This window comes from Camellia sinensis, chromosome 4, assembly GCF_055761805.1.
Source record: "Camellia sinensis isolate YWXY chromosome 4, ASM5576180v1, whole genome shotgun sequence".
Taxonomy (NCBI): domain Eukaryota; kingdom Viridiplantae; phylum Streptophyta; class Magnoliopsida; order Ericales; family Theaceae; genus Camellia; species Camellia sinensis.
This window is the reverse complement of record NC_138964.1, coordinates 49,281,216-49,299,505: the sequence shown is the minus strand read 5'-3', so window position 1 is coordinate 49,299,505 and position 18,290 is coordinate 49,281,216. Positions and strand designations below refer to the sequence as shown.

Here is an 18,290-nt window from a genome sequence, read left to right as displayed (position 1 = left end):
GAGCGGGAAAATCGTGCTCCCAGCACTTTTGCAGAGTTGGATGTCCGCTCGAGCGGGACACCTCACGCTCGAGCGTGGAGTTTTGTAGACAGGCCTTCTCCTCAAGCGCTCTATTCCACGCTCGAGCGCATTTTTCATGCAACCAGTACTTTTGCAGGCCTTAAGGATCCGCTCGAGCGGGTAAGTACACGCTCGAGCGGGGACCCTAATTTCTGGAATTTTGTTCATGCGTTCTGTGTTTCGTTTTCCGTTCTCTTTCACTTGTAATCACTCTTAGGCGTGTGTTAAACATTATAAATGAGTTAATGAGATAAGAATAAAGCCTAAAGAGGAATATGTGAATTAAGGGACGGATTGAATTGTTAATGACCCTTTTGTGTGCATGGAATGTGTAGGGTCAAGCTCCAGGGCGAATCCACAAGCCGATCACTGTGAGTAATATCAATATTTGAAAGCTTGTCAATGTCCAATTGTTTATTCCCTTATAAACTTTATGAGTTGTTAATTGGGATTGTGGACAAAAGTCTGACAGGAATGAATGAATGGACCAAAGGTCGTTTTGATATAAATGAATGGACCGAAGGTCGTTTTGATGTGAATGAATGGACCAAAGGTCGTTTAGATATAAATGAATGGACCGAAGGTTGTTTTGATGTGAATGAATGGACCAAAGGTCGTCCTGATATAAATGAATGGACCAAAGGTCGTCCTGATGTAAATGAATGGACCAAAGGTCGTTTTGACACATGTGAGTGGGCCGAAGGCCGTTTTGACATGAATGAGTAGGCCGAAGGCCGTTTTGACATGAACAAGTGGGCCACAGGCCGTTTTGACATGAATGAATGGGCCGAAGGCCATTTTGACAAAAATGAATGGGCCGAAGGCCGTTTCGACTTAAGTGAATGGGCCGAAGGCCGTTTTGCCATGAATGGAAACCCAAATGGGCCAAAGGCCAGAATGTTGGAACTACAGTTACTTGATTTGCATTTCGTATAGTCATATATATTTGCTAATTAGAAGTATGAATTGGGCCCAAGGCCGTTTGGAGCATGTTGTTCTACATATTGTGATGTAACTGTCATATTTGATATTATTCACTGGGTTTTCGCTCACGCTCATTCATGTGTTTGTAGGTGAGCCAAGAGAAGTCCAGACCCAGCCTCAGTGAAGTCTGTAGGGAGCAACTAAGGTTTTGAGAGAGTCAGCCCTTGTGTCTCACGCACGAGACCCGTCTTCGCCCTTTTGTTATATATTTACATTTTGTCAGGTTGGCGAAGTTTTGAATACGTCTGTATATAGTTTTCATGGGTTGACTTAGTTTGGATGATCCTATCTGTAATGAATTTTGTGAAACTGTACCTTTGATGTGGGTTATTAACGTATCTGAGTATGGTTTGTTTGATGTGCATATAAGCACGGCTCTATGGACAAAGTTTTTAATTTTTGCTTCCGTTTGGCCCCTTTACTCTGACAAGTCTTCTTCTTGTTTCGGTCTGAGGCCGTAGGTAATCACAGGATTACTGGCCGGTCATGTCCTTAACCCATAGGGGCGGGTTCGGGTTGTGACAGAAGGCCAACGGTACACCTTTTCACAACAACAATAACATAATTCGTATTTTACCGGCCATAAACACGGAAGGCAAACGGTACATCCTACACAACAATACTTGTAACGCCCCAAAATTCGAGACAATCAAATAAGTACAATAAAACGACACAAGCAGGATAGATAACCAAAACATCTTAATAAACATATATAACAAGAGTTAATATCATAGATAATTCATTTGTGTTCCATTACAGGATTACAAAACATTGCCAAACCAAAAGTCAAAAGAAAAAGAAAAAAAAAAACTACTAGTCTAAGTCTTCAAGTGAACTACGGCTCCAACACTTAATCTTGTTTGCCTTCGAAATAACCTTTACCATTGTAAACTGCTTCATCACCTGGCATGACATGCCATGAACTTGGAATGCCCAGTAAAAATAAGCACCCTCATACCTTCTATCAACCAATCAACCATACACAGAATAAATTGGGAAACATAAAATGCAATAATACAATAAGGTACTCTAAATTGGTAGTTAGATTAGACATCTAGAATCTCCCAAAGAGATCCTTCCTCCCAACCACAAGGATTGGACACCGGACTATTCAGAACTCTCACTTTTGCTGCTTTGCAAACCTTACCACCTATGCCCACATCGGTTATATACCGAGTAGGGATATGGTGGACCTCAAAAGGGACAACTAAACAAGTGGGCTTGCTTACACCCTACACATACCATACCAATGGGCTCGCTTACACCCTGAAATTATCGCATAGAGTCTGAATACATCCGTGCCATCCTAGGGGTTCGCTTAGACCGCTTGCGCAAGACTTAACTCATTTGGTATTAATTTCATCACAATTCATCTCAATCATATGCATATTACATAAATCATTCCGAAACACTAGTGTGAACACCACCCATTACCAACCCCTTTTCATTTCTCGTTTATTAGATATTTTGATAAGTGAGTTAGTCACATTCGGTCATATAAAAGAGCATGAGACAAACATAAGAGAGGAAATATAGCCCATGATAATACATAAGTATGGTAAAATAAGCAAACTACATTAGGCATGCTTTGAAGTATTTGGAAACAAATAACGCAATAAGGCACAATTTCCAGCACTTTTCGAAACTGCGGAGTTAACAAGAATGCTTTGGTAAAAATACTTCTAGGTCATATTAGGGGCTGAAATTTCACAGAAACAATAAACAACATGTTTATTTTTAGTTCCCATTTTCAGAATTTGCATAGCACATCCAAAAATTCATCTACAAAGCTATGTTCCAAAACCGGTCCAGATTTGTCACCTTTTGGGAAAACTAGCTTTCCTCTCAATCTACCTAATGATTTCCACCCAAATAATTCTGTTGGAAAGAGGACTTAGAATTCTAAATTTTGACAAAAGAAACAACATGAGATGATTTTTCTGAAATTTTATAAAATTGCGAGAAGTGGACTATTTTCAGAGACTCGGGACCAGATTTCTTAAACAAAATATCCAAGCCTTAAAAACACACAGTGAGGGGCTAATAAAATTATCATAAGCTCTAAACACACAAAATATCCTATATTAAATTTAGATTTAAGAAATAAATTAATTTGATATTTCTATTAAAATAGAGAAGTTGCAGCAGTGCATATTTTGAACAAATTGCAAGACAAAGTCACCAATTCATACCCACACTAGCATACACACCAAAACCCTATTTACCATTAATATATAACACAAGAGAGCACACTAGACAATAGGATGAGATGGGTGAAAGAATTGGAGAAAACAAGAGAGAGAGAGAGAGAGATGTGGTTCTTACCTTAACACAAGAAATCAACTTTTCTTCCTTTCTTTTTTTTCATCTTCTTCTCCACTTCCCTCTAGTCACAATCTCCTCCTCCCACCCTCTCCTTGGCTGCTGAAAATGTGAGTAACGAATTGGGGAAATGGCCTCAATTTATAGGCAAAGAGTTTGGGTTGAAAAGACAATTTTACCCTCTAGATTAATGACAAAGGAAAGTAGAAGACTAGTAAATATCTAGATATTTTTCTCAAGTCTTCTAGGTGGTTTCATGCCCAATTTTCCCCAAAATAATATTATAAATACCTATGTAAATATTCATTTTCAAATAAATAATAAATTAAAGAAAAAAAAGGATAAAATGCATGGATTAATTTAGGGACTAGGAGGTAACATAAATAAAAACCAAGTGTTAGGGTATTTTCAATTATAAAGTGGTGAGGATTTAATTATAATAATATACGGGGAAAATTATTCTTTATTGGACCATTTTGCAGACTTTTACAAAACTATGGGCTAAAATGCTATTAACCTAAGGCTCAGGATCTCAAGTGTAATTACCAAAAGTTTGTGTCTTTACAATACCAATTTACTAGGCGCTAACTAGAAAGTAGTGGTACCTCTAATTCAAAGTGCATCAACATCATCAACTCACCACATTAGATTACACAATCTAACCCATACGTCGACACGTAATATTTATTTAGCAACAAATAATACCATCATTCATAGATAGCCAAGGACAAAACTCTAAACGATAAATATACATCCCTCAAAATAAAACAATGTAATTTTATAACTAAGGACAACAAGGCTCACTAATTTAATTCCCGAACCCTCATAGTTAAACTCCACGACTAATTTCATACTATTAAAACATCAATACCTCTCGCTTCATTTTATAAAAAGGGTTACACCCATCACTTGATTCAAAACCAAATCCACTACACCAAATTTCCAAGATTCTAAACCATTACCAATTTTTTGTTATCAAAATCCCCAATTGCTATTATGCAAACATAGCCAACGCATACCCAACATAAACACTTTCAACTTTCTCAAACACTGATAGAAATTAGGCCTTTTCATTTCTAGTATCCTAAACATAATCAACAACACTTTATCAACATAATCGAACAAAAAACTCAAGCTTAACCTCTTAAGGCTCAAACCCTAAAACCCGCTTTCATGATTTTCAAAGAAAGTCTCAAAACAAACAAGTTTATGCAATAAAAATACCACATATCTATATATATCAAGGTATTGTAAATAATCAAAAAAAATCTCTACCTTAAATAGAGAAGAGGAGAAGAAGCTCCAAAATCAAAAGTCGTGAAATGAAACTTTGCTCTGACTAGAACATAGCCCTCGACAAGCTCTACAACTTATCTCAAAGGACTCAGGCCAAGAGATGACTACAAGAGAGTAGATCTGAGGTTTAGTGCAAAAAGCAAAAACTCAAAGAGCAACAATGGTGTTCATAGTGAAAAAGGGAAAAGATTGAGAGAGAGCGAGAGAGAAAGATAGAGAAGAAGAAGAAGAAAAAAAAGTAAAGAGAAAGGTGTTTTGAGGCCCTATTTATAGTAGTAGTTTAAAGAAAATATCTAACCCAAGGTCAATCAAGATAACAAGTCAAAAGATGTTGAAAAAGATGCCAAAACTACGACCAAATAGATTTGAGATTCTGTCAGGTGTCGACACCTGCAATAGGTGGTGTCGACACCACCAACTAGAGGTGAAACACGTCTTTTCAAAATAGACCAGGTGTCAACACCTAAAAGCCCTAGTGTCGACACCAATAACCAACAGTCAAAAGGAAGAAAAGAAGATAAACCAGGTGCCTACACCCAGAAGGGTGGTGTCGACCCTATAAACTAGAAACAAAAGAAGGAAAAAAAGGAGAAGGCAAGTGTCGACCCTCCTAGAGCTTAGTGTCGTCACTCCGAATAGAATTTAAGATTCCTAAGTCACTTTTCGACAAAACTAAGCGTGAAATGACAACTCTAACAAGTCTAAATCAACTTTCACTCTACCAAAACAATGATACACCAACTCAATTACCCCAATAACAAAGGGTGATGTAATTAAATACATTTTTAAATGGTTTTAAAGAACACAAGTGCTACATCGAATGTTAGAAATGTAAATAGAGCGTGCCAGCAAAGATTTGAAAAATCCTTACATATAATAAATATCAAATTTATCAAGCGATTGTGTTAAGGTTCTCTTAGCCTCAATAAAAAGGACTTTCTCTATGTTGTGTTGAAAGATGAACCAATACTTTCAACTTGAATTCATAGTAGAAGGAAAGGGAGAGACTAGACATAAAATGTAATTGATTAATTAAATAAACAATTATAAAATGTTACCTTTAGTAAGGGCAACTTCAAAACTTTAAATCGACCGAGTTCTGGAATTATAGAGTTAATATACTCCTTTGGAATGTAAGTGCAGTGCATGAAAGTAAAATGCTGAAAAATAAAGTGCTGAAATTTAAAGATAAATCAAATTGACAAAGACGTAAAGTCTGGATTTGGTCGGGGGGCTTCTTAGTCTTTGTTTCCATCTATTTATAGTCTCTATTTGGTGCCTTTGATGCAATTGGGCTAATTCTTCTCACCATGATCTCCTTTTCTTTAGTTACTTCTTAGGGCCACTCATTCATTTGAGTGTGTATAATTGCTTGTAACTGCTCCTTAAATAACTTCTTCCTCATATGCCTTCCATGTGTGGTTTAAAAGCTCCACCGGTTGAAATCTTGCACTCGCCGTGAACGTGAGCAGCTTCGAAAGTAGGGGCTTTCCAATGATTTGCTATATTTATGTATTGCCCCTTGCTTGCCACGTGTCAACCTCTAATTGGTAGGTTTAAATATGATGCCAACAATAGTGTTTGGTTATGACTAAAAAAAAGACTTAGTTATGACATTTGTAGTAATCAACACTATAAATGTTATAACTTGTATATGATACACATAAAATGGTGTATATTATAGAATAACCTGTTGTTTTGACAAAAGTGATAATGAAACAAATTAAACAATTAATTACATAAATATAAGATAAGTTATTTGGTGAATTTTAATCAATACTTGACATCATACAGTTTAGTTGTTTTTTAAAAAATAAGATAAAATTGATGAGTCTCACTACCTAAACAAATACAAATCAAATGGGAACACTACATGTATTTATTTTAGTAGTGTTAAATAATATTTCTAAATACTCACAAGGTTTAATTATAAATATATATATATATATATAACTAGTGGTTGGGCACATACGTTGCACGTAGCACGCCATTTTTCATCAGCTATTAGTACTGTAATTATGCGTGTTTCTTAAATTGATATATAACTAGTGGTTGGGCACATGCGTTGCACGTAGCACGCACTACAGGAAAAAAGGGTTACGGTGGCGTTTTTTTAACGACGTTTTTTTAAACGTCACTGTTATTAACATTTAACGGCGTTTTATAAACGTCGCATATTCTTTTAACCAAAACGGCGCCGTTTTATAATAGGAGTGGTTGCAAAACGCCTCCCAATGCGGTGTACCGCACGCCCCTTCTCAATCCTTATTTTGTATCTGGCCCTCTCTCAACCCATACGCATACATCATTTTATCTGAGCCCTCTCTCTCTCTCTCTCTCTCTCTCAACCCTCTCTAAGCTCCATCGAAGCAATTTCAAAGCTCCATCGAAGCTCTAGATCGAACCGATTTCGAAGCTCCGTTGAAGATTCAGTGATTTCCAGCGAAGATTCAGATATTCGAAGCTCCATCAAAGCTCCAGATCCAACCGATTTCGAAGCTCCGTTGAAGATTCAGTGATTTCTATCGAAGATTCAGATATTCGAAGCTCCATCGAAGCTCCAGATCGAACCGATTTCGAAGCTCCATCGAAGCTTACAGAGCGAGACCACTTCATCATTCTTCGCTGTGATGGCCTGTGGGGGGTATATCATCTGTCCACTATCTCTTTTGCCTTCATTTTAAAACTATTTTGTCAACACACTTTCCGAGTTCTATTATAAAGTTGATGTTGTTAACAACTATCAGGTTTTTGGACCAAGTGATGCTATTAATTCGTTCACAAGCTGCTTAAGGTCAGAATGCATCTTTAACTTCCCAACTTTTGCCCGTTTCATTAGGATTGATGTGGCGTTTATTCTTTTAATTGTAGTTGAATATGTATATTCTCTTCCTGGTTACATAACAGTGAATTTGTCCATTCTCCTCCTAATTGCATTTAAGTGAATATGCACATAATTGTTACCCCAACGGTATTCTAGAATAAGGGCCCTGGATGACTAAATTTTTTTTTATGCTTAGAATATCACTCTCCTTTTTTTTGTTAGTTAAAATTCAATGTAAATCAAATGGACTGATTCAATTACCAACCTGTTTATTATCTGAGTAGTACACTTGTTTCCTTTCATTCTGACCAAATGCTTTAATACTGTGAGTGATATCAGGCCCTGTTTATTGCAGCTTCTTTGTGCTGAAAACTGATAATCAGAAAGTAGAAGTTAAAAGTATCCCTCCCACATACTTCTGAATAATCATATTTTTTTCAGCTTGTTGAAGCTATGTTTGTGTAGTATGCAAAAACTTTATCAAAACACTCTAAACAAAGTAACCTGCAGTGTTTGTTACAGGCTCCCAAATGGACTCGGGATACATATATATTATATTGCTCTGTAGGATTCTTAGACACCATTTAATGGCCAGGACATTTGACTTTCTGTCATGTCTTATAATTTATTGGCCTACTCATTAATCAAGGTGTTTCACATCCCCAAATTTCTTTTCACTTTCTATATTTCAATGTGATTTTATCATGGAAACTATCTTGATGATGCTATATTTGGTTACAGTATCCTGTGTATTTTGCTTTTGAGGATGACAATATCAATGTTGTGTTAGCTGATGTCAAGAAGAATGATGTTACTGGTCAACCTACTACTGCAACCACTGGAGGGTTAGTTGATTATAGTCAGCATGTTTTGAGTCATTTAAAACTAAGATCTTCTAGATGTTTAACCTCAGAGCACTTTATGATTACTTTGATTCCCCAAATTTGGTTCTCTTGTGTCATATGTTACATAATGTCAGACAGATATTTAGTGTTTTCACTAGTAATGGCTGTAATGAAACAAATAACTGAGGAATTGGCTTTGTTCCATTAATAGTGGGGGCAACCAAAACCTTTATGGTGAGAGTATATCATTTTCCTGACATGATGTTCCATTTAAAGCAGGGGCAACACCTACTTTTATTGTAAGAGTGATTCATTTAGTAACCTAAAAGATGAGGCAAAGGGGATGGTAGCCTAGTTTCTCAATTTTGACATTCCAGAGAGAAAGAAAATGGCTTCTTTTATGCTCTCTACAGTTTCAATCTGCTGGTTGGTTAAGATTCTTCAGGTCCTTATGCCTTTAGTATGATCAAGATGAAACTCCTAAAAGTAAAGGGCCATATTCTTGGCAAAATCTATTCTTTCGGGGGAGACTCTTGGCCCTTGATTGTTTCCTTTTCAACCAGTTTACATTTTGTAGCATGTTTTTCCATAAGTGGGAGGTTCCTTTTCTATTTGTGCATCTCCTCCTTGCCTTTGTTTATTCTTTTCAAGGGATCAAATAGCATGAGTTTTCTTTTTGTATGGGTCCTTATGTGATTTCATATGATTTGGGGAGGGTTTATATAAAAAGGACACCTCCTTTTGGTGCTACCCCTTTTTAAAATATGTTTTTGGTGGTTATTTTTTGCCAAAACTAATTTTCATGTTTTCAAAAAGAATTCTAAAAGCAAATTCTGAAAATCAAACCAAACAAAAGTGTTCTTGATCATTATTGCCAAGATTAATGTATTTGTAACCTTGTTGCAGTGTGTCTGTTGAGAAATTTCCTAAAAACCAAATGCTCGGTGAGCGCGAGATTGTTAATGGGAAGGTGCATTGTCCTATAATCCTCTGCTGTTGTTTCACTCACGTTTCTCTTCTTTTTGTGTTGTATGTATACATATGCTTATGTGAATGTAATTTTAGTTTTCCAATTCTCTACAGGCTGGTAAATATGTGTGGTTAACTTATGAAGTAGTTATATGAAATAGTATTGAAGGTTGGAACTTCCATTCGTAGTTGTGGTATCAAGCAAGTAAGTTTATTTTGCTTTGTCGCAATTCAGAAGTTACATTAGCTAGTGCAAGCAATTATAGATGTTAGCTCTTGTAATTGAGGCTAAATTTGAGCTTCGCCATACCATGGCGCAATTTCATTCCAACTAATTCTTCATTGGTTTGAATTGATACTTTGCTTCAAAGTTTCATGCTAACTCTACCGTCTAATTACTTATAAAGGGTGCAAGATGTGGAATCTACGGTGCCAACTGCATGAAATGGATCATAAGTATGCAGGTAAAGTACCAATACACCTACCAAAGAGTTGGTTTTTGTTCCAAATACAGTGTTGTGACCTATTACATTTTTCTTCTTCTGTCTTCCTCTTTATCTGTATGGAAGTGCTAGGTTATGTATTTCTGTAACAGTAGAGTTCTGGATGAGTGAAACTAGAAAATGATTCTTTTGAGTTTTGAGCTCTAAATTCAAGTAGCCCATTCATCATGATATGTATATAAAAGCATATTTTGTGATATCTTTCATAGTGTAGGGAAAAGTAGCAGTGGCTGCTTCCATGGGGTAGCTTTCCATCAAGTAGAATATCATGTTTAGCATTTGACCATAGCTTGTTGCAGATGGAGAGGCTCTAATGAATCTTTCTAGGACTTTGTTGACCTCTGTTAAATCACATATCGGAGGAGGTGTTACCCCATCGGATTTCATATCATGTTTGCTGAGAGACTTCACAAAAGTACAAGGAAGAAAAGGAACCTCGGACTTTGAAGCTGCCCACAAGAACTCTATCCTCTGGAAAGAAATTGGCTTTGCTGTTTCACCCATTTTCAAGAATTTCCGAGGGCGTTGCTCCATGTGAGTGTTGTCACCCCTCTCTAATCTAAAAAAAGGCAGCAATAATTAAGGGACTTTTTGCTTCCTCATCTCATCATCTTTATTTGTAAGCGACTTTTTGTTTTGTTAACACTTTCTGTTTTCCCTATTTCGCTCAAGGCTTAGACCTATGCAAACTGAAGTTAAGCAGCGGAACGTTGCAGTTTACAGAAAACGGGCAAAACAAACTGAAAGTTCTCAGCCCCAACAGGTATGTATAATTGTGTTGCTATATATATTGACTGTGGAAAACTTGATGATTTTCAAGTTTTAGCATTTGCTTATTTACCGAGTGCTAAATTTCTCAAATTTCTTTTCAATGTAACAGCGTTAAGTACTTAGACACACAATTTTAGTTGTTTACTATGATGATTTATTTCTTTAGCTCATTCCAATATTTGCGTAGTCGAATAATCTTTTGTGAGTGCATTGCATTATTTATACATGAGATTTTAACTCATAAAATTCAAATCTAGTAATGGTGCCAGGTTCTTTCAACAGTATGTATTCATTCATGTAAATTTCTTGTGCAATAGCTCGGTAATACTGGGGCAGAAGAAAAGATGACAGATATTGACGAGAATATGTTTACCATGTTCGACATCTTGAAGAGCAAGAGAAGGGTTAAACTTGAAAGTTTGATATTGAATAGAAAATCTTTTGCACAGACAGTGGGAAATTTATTTGCTCTGTCTTTCTTGGTCAAAGATGGGCGGGTTATAATGGCTGTGGATGAAAAGGGCTCTCATCTTGTTTGTAAGACACAACAACTCATAACAACATCCATTTGAGAATATTGTTTAGTTATTTGTTTTTGTATTATATTTGTAGTTATTGACTTTCTTTTCAACGCCAACAAATGCCGCTGACGCCCCTTCTGTTATGTCGGGTGAAGTTGCTTACAGCCATTTTGTCTTCAGATATGATTTCAAGGATTGGAAGATACAAAACTAAAGAACTTTATTGTAATTGATGTGCATATAAATAGAAATCATCATGTAAATGAGATGGTATGAAACTTCTATAGAACTTAGATGTTAGATTGAGAGAGAAATGAATAGACTTACTTTTAAAGAGACCATGTTAAGGATTCAAAAGCTTAAGGTAATTCTTTTGCATAGTTATCATTTTTGGTGTAAAGGAAATTTTTTTTCCTGCATCCTCTTTTCTTCTCGTAGATTCCATAGGTGAGCTCAATTTTTGTTTTAGGGCCATTTTGATCTCTCATAGTTTTTTGTGTGAAGTTGGAGATTGAACGTATTAATGAGAAAAAACTTCATGAACCTCTTTTTTATTTTTTTGATAAGTAATTTCATGAAATCAAAATCTTAGCAGATGTAGCTCATCTTCTTTCCAAAAATAGAAGTGATAATAGTCAAACAGAATGATCAAACCTTTTTTCCATTCCCTTGATGTCATTGATTACTCCTTTAATTTATTTTTTTTACATTGACGAGTTTGACAGACATACTGTTTATTATATGGCTGTTTCTTTACTATCATTGCTTTCTTCCCATGCTTTCTATCTTTGGCAGTATTCGTGAGAAATAAATCTGTTCAGCATTCACTTGGACTTGGGAAGTCCTCAATTAGGTTAGTGCTTACCTATTTGTAGAGATATTAAAGTAAATTCATGTTTTGAGTTCCCAATCATTGCCTAGGAAATTCTTATTTGGAGATATAGTGCAAGGCATTTCTTATATGTTGGTATAGGGAGGGAGAGGGAAAAAAATATTAGCTATTAACTAATTAATTAACACATTTCATGTTTGGCTTCTAAACACTAATACAAAAGTAATGGACTCTACTAATTAACATGAAATCTCATAATACAAAAAAATATTAGCTATTAACTGAAATTTGATTGAGTTTATTCACAAAGTGCAAATATATTACACAAAAGTACATAAGAACCGAATTGGATTTCAAATCATATGCTTCCAAAATGCAGACCTTGTTTGTCGACTCCCAATTCTCTGTTCAAGTGGAGATATTATTATTATATGGGTGCAGAATAGCATGTGATTGTGTACCCGACCAATAGTGTTTTATGATTTATTCAAAAAAATTCTATTTTTTCGAACCATTGAAGCATATACCCTCTTATTATTTTGCGGATACACAAACCATTGTGTGTGTTGTGAATTATGTAATTATTAACATCTTTTTGAAAATTCTTTATGTACTTCGATTGTTTATTTCCTACAAATGTAATTTGTGCTTGTATATGTGTGTGGTTTTGCAGTTGATGATGGATTTTTTGGCAGTTGGAGAGGAGTTGATGCCCCATAGGGATTTTTCGAACATTGGCAGTTGTTCCCAAGGGAAGCCAGCTGCTGCAAATGCAAATGATTGTCAGGCACCATTGCAGCATCTGGTGACTATAAAGAACCTATCAGTTGTTGTTGGAGACTCTTCTGGGATTGGTGATGCCAATAGTGGCATCCGGAGGTGCAAGCGTAAACTTGAGTTCCTTTCTGTTTGATGCCTCGCCGTAAATATATATGTTTTGGAATATGATTTGTGATGTATATAGTAGCTAGGCAGGTAGATAAGTTTTTGTTTATCTACTATTAGTTTTTTTATGATTTATTGGATTTTTTTTCTTTAAAGGATGTTGTATTGGGTACTATTATAGATGTGAGGGAATAATAATCTCACAAAAATATGTCTATACCAAGTTTTATTCATTATTACTATGTTACAGGTATATTTTTAAAGTTAAATCTCACAAAATTAGTAGTTCAAAAAAAAAAAAAAAATCTATTACGATTTTACAGGTATATTTTTAGAGTTAAATCTCACAAAATTAGTGGTTCAAAAAAAAAAAAAATCTATTGCGGCGTTTTTTAAAACGCCACTATAGTTGTTTTTTTAAAATAATAAAAATGCTATTTCGACGTTTTTGAAGTGCTGCTGAATGCCTGTGTGACGTCATGTGTCCGTTGGCTGCCACATTTAGCAGCGTTTATAGCCTATACTAATTTTATGACGTTTTTAAAACGTCATAAACTTACAGCGACGGCCGCGTCCTCGGCGTTTGGTGTTAAGCGTCACTAAAGGAATTAGCGGCGTTTTGCAGACATATAGCGGCGTTTTAAAAATGCCGCTAAAAGTCATTTTTCCAACAGTGAAGCCATTTTTCATCAGTTATTAGTACTGTAATTATGCGTGTTTCTTAAATTGATATGTGATATATATATATATATATGTATATACAAACTATGGAGATTTGTATGAATAAATTGATTTGTATCCAAAATACAACTAAGCAAGAAATGAATACATACTCGGTTGAAGAATTTAAATGACAAATGAGAAATTTTATAAACAGAATTTATAGTTAGATTATTGAGATTATAATCTTATCTTAAATAATAAGCAGGTCCTTTAAATATATAGTATTACACAAATCATTTTCTATCAACTTCTCACTTCAATTTTTCATAATCTGTACCTGTAATATAATTGAATATATGAAATTAATTATACAATTACACAATTTTGTTTAATAGTTCAAATCATAATACAAATTCATTGAACCAACTATTGCATATTATTTCCATACTATTGGTGTAAGAATGCATTAATATCAATACGTAATATATTTTTATATATCAAGAGTTATTGAGTCTTGTTTCCTGTATCACGAATATCTCGTATGATGAAAAATAAAACATTAGTCATTACTATATTTTCATTTATGTAGAAAATGTGGAATAGTTTTTTCTAAGAAAATGGAATGATATTCTAGCTTAATATTTTGATTGATATAGGAATTTCATAATTATTTTCACGATATTTATAGATCCATGTTTATAAGTGTTTGCAGGGTTACTTTTATAAAACTGTCAAGTTACATAATTTATTATGGCATATGTAAGTAATCAGTATATAACAAAAATTGTTTGAAACTTTTTATTTGATGTACTTACTTTTTGCATCATTGAGTTGTTGTAATAATGTTTGGGCATTATTTGATTTTTTTTCCTTATAATTTGACTAAAATGTGTTTATGAAGTACATTATTTTTCTTGAACTTCACAACAGATAGGACAATTCTTGTTTTAGCTCTTCTAACTTTGCTTGGAGAGTATGTTGGAATAGATCTTCTATAGTTTTTATTTTACCACCTTCTTTTTTTTTTTCTTCTTGCTCACCATTACAACTCATTGTAATAAAAATATTTTGATGAGTAAGAGTTTGAGACGATATCATATTATTATGAATTTCAAAATCCATTTTCCCTCAATAATGTGATTTTTTCTATGAGGGGAAGAAGAGTATAATTATTGTCATGATGGAGGTGCTTTGCAAAGTCTTGATTTATTATTGAAAGTGTTTATTGTGGATACTTATATATATATATGTCTTGCACATAAGTTAATAAGAGAACAATACACAATTCAGTAGTTTTTTCGCAACAAATGTAACTATATTACTAAAACGATACATGTTAGAAAATTAAGTATCTGATGGTAATATAACATTGCAGATTAACAATGTATGAATACAGTAACATATATAAATTTATATTTATATATTTATATACGTAAATGTTGACATATATAAGACTAGCGTATGCCCGTGCCTGAAGGCACGGTGTAAATAATGTTAGGATTAGAATATAATTGCAATCCCAACACTATATAAATTCATTATTTTGGAGTTCTCACAAAACTCTTCACGAAAACTCTCTTTTACTTATATAATATATAGCTAGATAGATAGATGTGCTTGTATACGTAAATGTTCACATATATAAGATATCACAAAAGTAATATGTGAAATCTTTTATAACAATATAATACAAGTAACAATGAGAAGTTAATTATTCATAATTAAATAGTTCGTCATAATGTAGATGTTTAGTATTACATTTTTGTGTGTATGCACAATTTTTTAATTAAATTATTAAATTTACATAAAAATTGAACGGAATTTGTGAATAATTTGTATAAAATTAGAGATTAGTAAATAAAGATTTTTTATAAAAAAAAATAAAAAAAAAGAGAAGTTTATAGCATTTGATTTTGTTTGTTTTTTCAAACTTATTTTTTGAATTTTTTGATTTTTTCATGTTTGTTAGTCTTTGACACTTTTTTTATTATTATTTATTTTTAATAACCCTTTTATTTTCTTTTTAGATTCACTTAATTTAATATATTTTTTATTTTTTTATTTTACTTTTACATTTAGATTCACTTAATCTAAATACACTTAGAAAATAATTTGTTGTGTATTCTTTTTGAAATTTTTTATTAATATTAAATAATAATAATAACAAAAAATATATAATAATAAAAATTCAATGTATGTTTGAATTTATAATTTTTTTTACCAATATTTTACTTTTTAATTCTATTTAGATTATTAGATATTAGATTTTCATGTAAAAGTATAATTTAAATATAAAATATGAAGAAATTTCAATATCTCTAATCACTAAAATTGAGAAAATATGAAAAATCAAAAACTAAAAAATAGATTTAAAAAATAAAACCAACGAAAGTGATTTTTATTTAGAATTTTGACATCATACATTGATTATTAAAGTATCATGTAAAATATTATAATTCTTAAAAAATAATTTAAACAAAAAGAAAGTGTATATACCTTGCAAATTTTTGTAATGCAGTACAAATCTTTGTTTTAAAAACGTATGCACTTTCTTATGTCTAAATTTGAACGAATGCATACAACTTTAATATTTAACCAAAATTATTCACAGTGATTTGATCCATGATGGATAATTGTAAATATTATATATTAGTATAAAAACGGACATAGGAAATAAGAAAAAGTAATTATTTTTTTGTTCTTCAATCATTATCAATATAAAAAATAGGAAGGCGGCTTTCTTTTTTTTTTTTGATAAGAAGAGGCACGGTTTGTTTGTATTTATGTAGGACTATTGGAAGCAGATATATCGTTTTTGAGTGGTTAACTCTAAAAATAAAGAAATAGTTGGTTTATATAGGACTCTTTATGACTTTTAGAAAATATACAGTAAATTTGAGAAGGTAAAATTGAAAAAGTAGAAAACATGACAAACTCTTCACACTTTTATAATAATAGTAGATAGTAGATTTATTGCTTTAAATATATACAAGTTATTGTATTTCTCATTTGGTTTCAATAATTCATACTAATTTGTTTAGTTAAAAAATGATTAATTGATTTTATTATTATTAATAAAAACTCCAAATGTTATACAAATTAAACTGCAATCCCTTATGTGATAATCAAACCACTAACCACTGACTTTCACAAAATAAATAAAATAAAATAAAGCAAAATAGAACAGTTAGTCAAATTAACGATCAACTAACAGATTGGGAAAAAATGCAAATAAAAAATAAACTTCAAGAGATGTTAATGTAATTTTAGAAAAATGAGAGGAGGTGAGTGAAATTGTCAAAAACCTTAAGGGTGATGAGTGTAATTTATTTATTTATTTATTTATTTTAAAATGTTTGTATAAGTAATCGTGGTATACTAATCTTGTTAGCTTTTTAGGTTTACTGACTTTATCTTTGAGAGTTTGCTTTTTTAACTAACTTTCTAGCTTACTTTAATCTTTAGTAAATTTATTTCAATTTTGGATCACATTTTATTTTTCTTATTACTTTTTTTTTTTTTTTGGAGCATCTACACTAAACGAATCTAAATTTCAAAATTTAAAACACTTAACATGAGCTTTTTTGGGAAGAACATTTGGGCTAAAATAGTTATAAAATAAGCTATTTTAATAAAATAGGATAAAATATCATATCCAACTTATAATCATTTCATTTTTCCTCTTACAAAAGTCAAAAAAATCTAAAAGTCTATCCCAAATGAGACTTTTTAGCTCCAGACTAATGTAGCTAAAAAGCCAACTCACATCTCAAACGAGCTAAATAAGTTTAAAAAATGTTAAATTTTAAACTAGTCATAGAAATAAAGTTTTTTTTTTTTTTGGGGTTAAAATAAGTCTACTTTTTTGGCCTAGTTCAAGAAAAAAAATATTTATTTCAATTTTTTTAATATATGAAAAATGGTAAAATGATTTTTTAACATATTAAGGCCCGTTTGGGGTAAAGGTTTTTTTATTATTATTAAAATAGTCAAAAGTTACCAAAAAAATAAGGAGAAATTACACATTGGTGGAGTTTTTATAAAATATTTACAAATTAATGAATTTAATTATTAATATCTATAAATGTTTCCATTGATTTAATTTATTTATTTTTTGAAAATCGTAACATGATGTGTAATTTTCCCAAAAATCAAAATGTCAAAATACACATCATACATATCAATTCATCACTTTTTTGTTTTTTCCTTACAAACATTTATTCAACTAAAGGGATTATCCTGACATGCTTATTGTTTTCATTCCATAAAAAAATTAAAAAGTCTAAAAAAAAAAACTCTCCAAACATACTCCAGCATAAGAAAAAAAAGACAAATATAAGCCCTATTTGACAAGTTAATTTTTTGGATAAAACAAAGTCAACAAAAAACCCTAAAGTCACTAAAATAAATTTATACATCTCAACAATTTATTATTTTTTAATACAACTAAAAACATATTTTTAAATATACTAATCTTAAAAAATTATTAAAAAAATCAATTTAAAGACAACACCTAATAATAAAGCCCATGGGCCCATCACCCATGCCTCTCTTTTCACTATGGCATCCAATTCCTTTCCTTATTTTTCTTAGAACACACGTGAACCGTCCAAAATTCATGGCTGATAAAACCAACCAGTTTAGTACCATTTTTTTTATTTTTTATTTTTAGGTCAATATATGTGGTATCACGGGTGTGCTTGTGCAAATCAGACTAACGCCTATTTTGAAAAAATAATTAAAAGTTAATTTTTTTTAAAGTTTATTTAAAAAAATATGTAAAAAATGTAAGAAATAATATGATCAAAAATAGTT

The 18,290-nt window shown here is 32.4% G+C and overlaps 1 protein-coding gene and 1 long non-coding RNA gene across 2 annotated transcripts; one reads left to right on the top strand and one right to left on the bottom strand.

Annotated features, from left to right (window-relative positions):
• Positions 1 to 1,728: 1,728 nt before the first annotated feature.
• LOC114319702 (uncharacterized) lies at positions 1,729 to 3,475 on the bottom strand. Its single transcript, XR_003649545.2, has 2 exons — positions 3,370 to 3,475; positions 1,729 to 2,005 (listed from the first exon to the last, which is right to left on the bottom strand). It is a non-coding gene; the product is annotated as an uncharacterized LOC114319702 (long non-coding RNA).
• A 6,617-nt stretch (positions 3,476 to 10,092) lies between these two features.
• LOC114272698 (non-structural maintenance of chromosomes element 4 homolog A-like) lies at positions 10,093 to 13,024 on the top strand (the record flags this gene model as incomplete). The annotated part of the gene is made up of 5 exons (XM_082923260.1): positions 10,093 to 10,337; positions 10,476 to 10,566; positions 10,892 to 11,111; positions 11,206 to 11,300; positions 12,604 to 13,024. Coding segments are annotated over 5 exons (888 nt in total), but the record flags the coding sequence as incomplete, so codon positions are not given.
• Between the last annotated feature and the right edge of the window lie 5,266 nt (positions 13,025 to 18,290).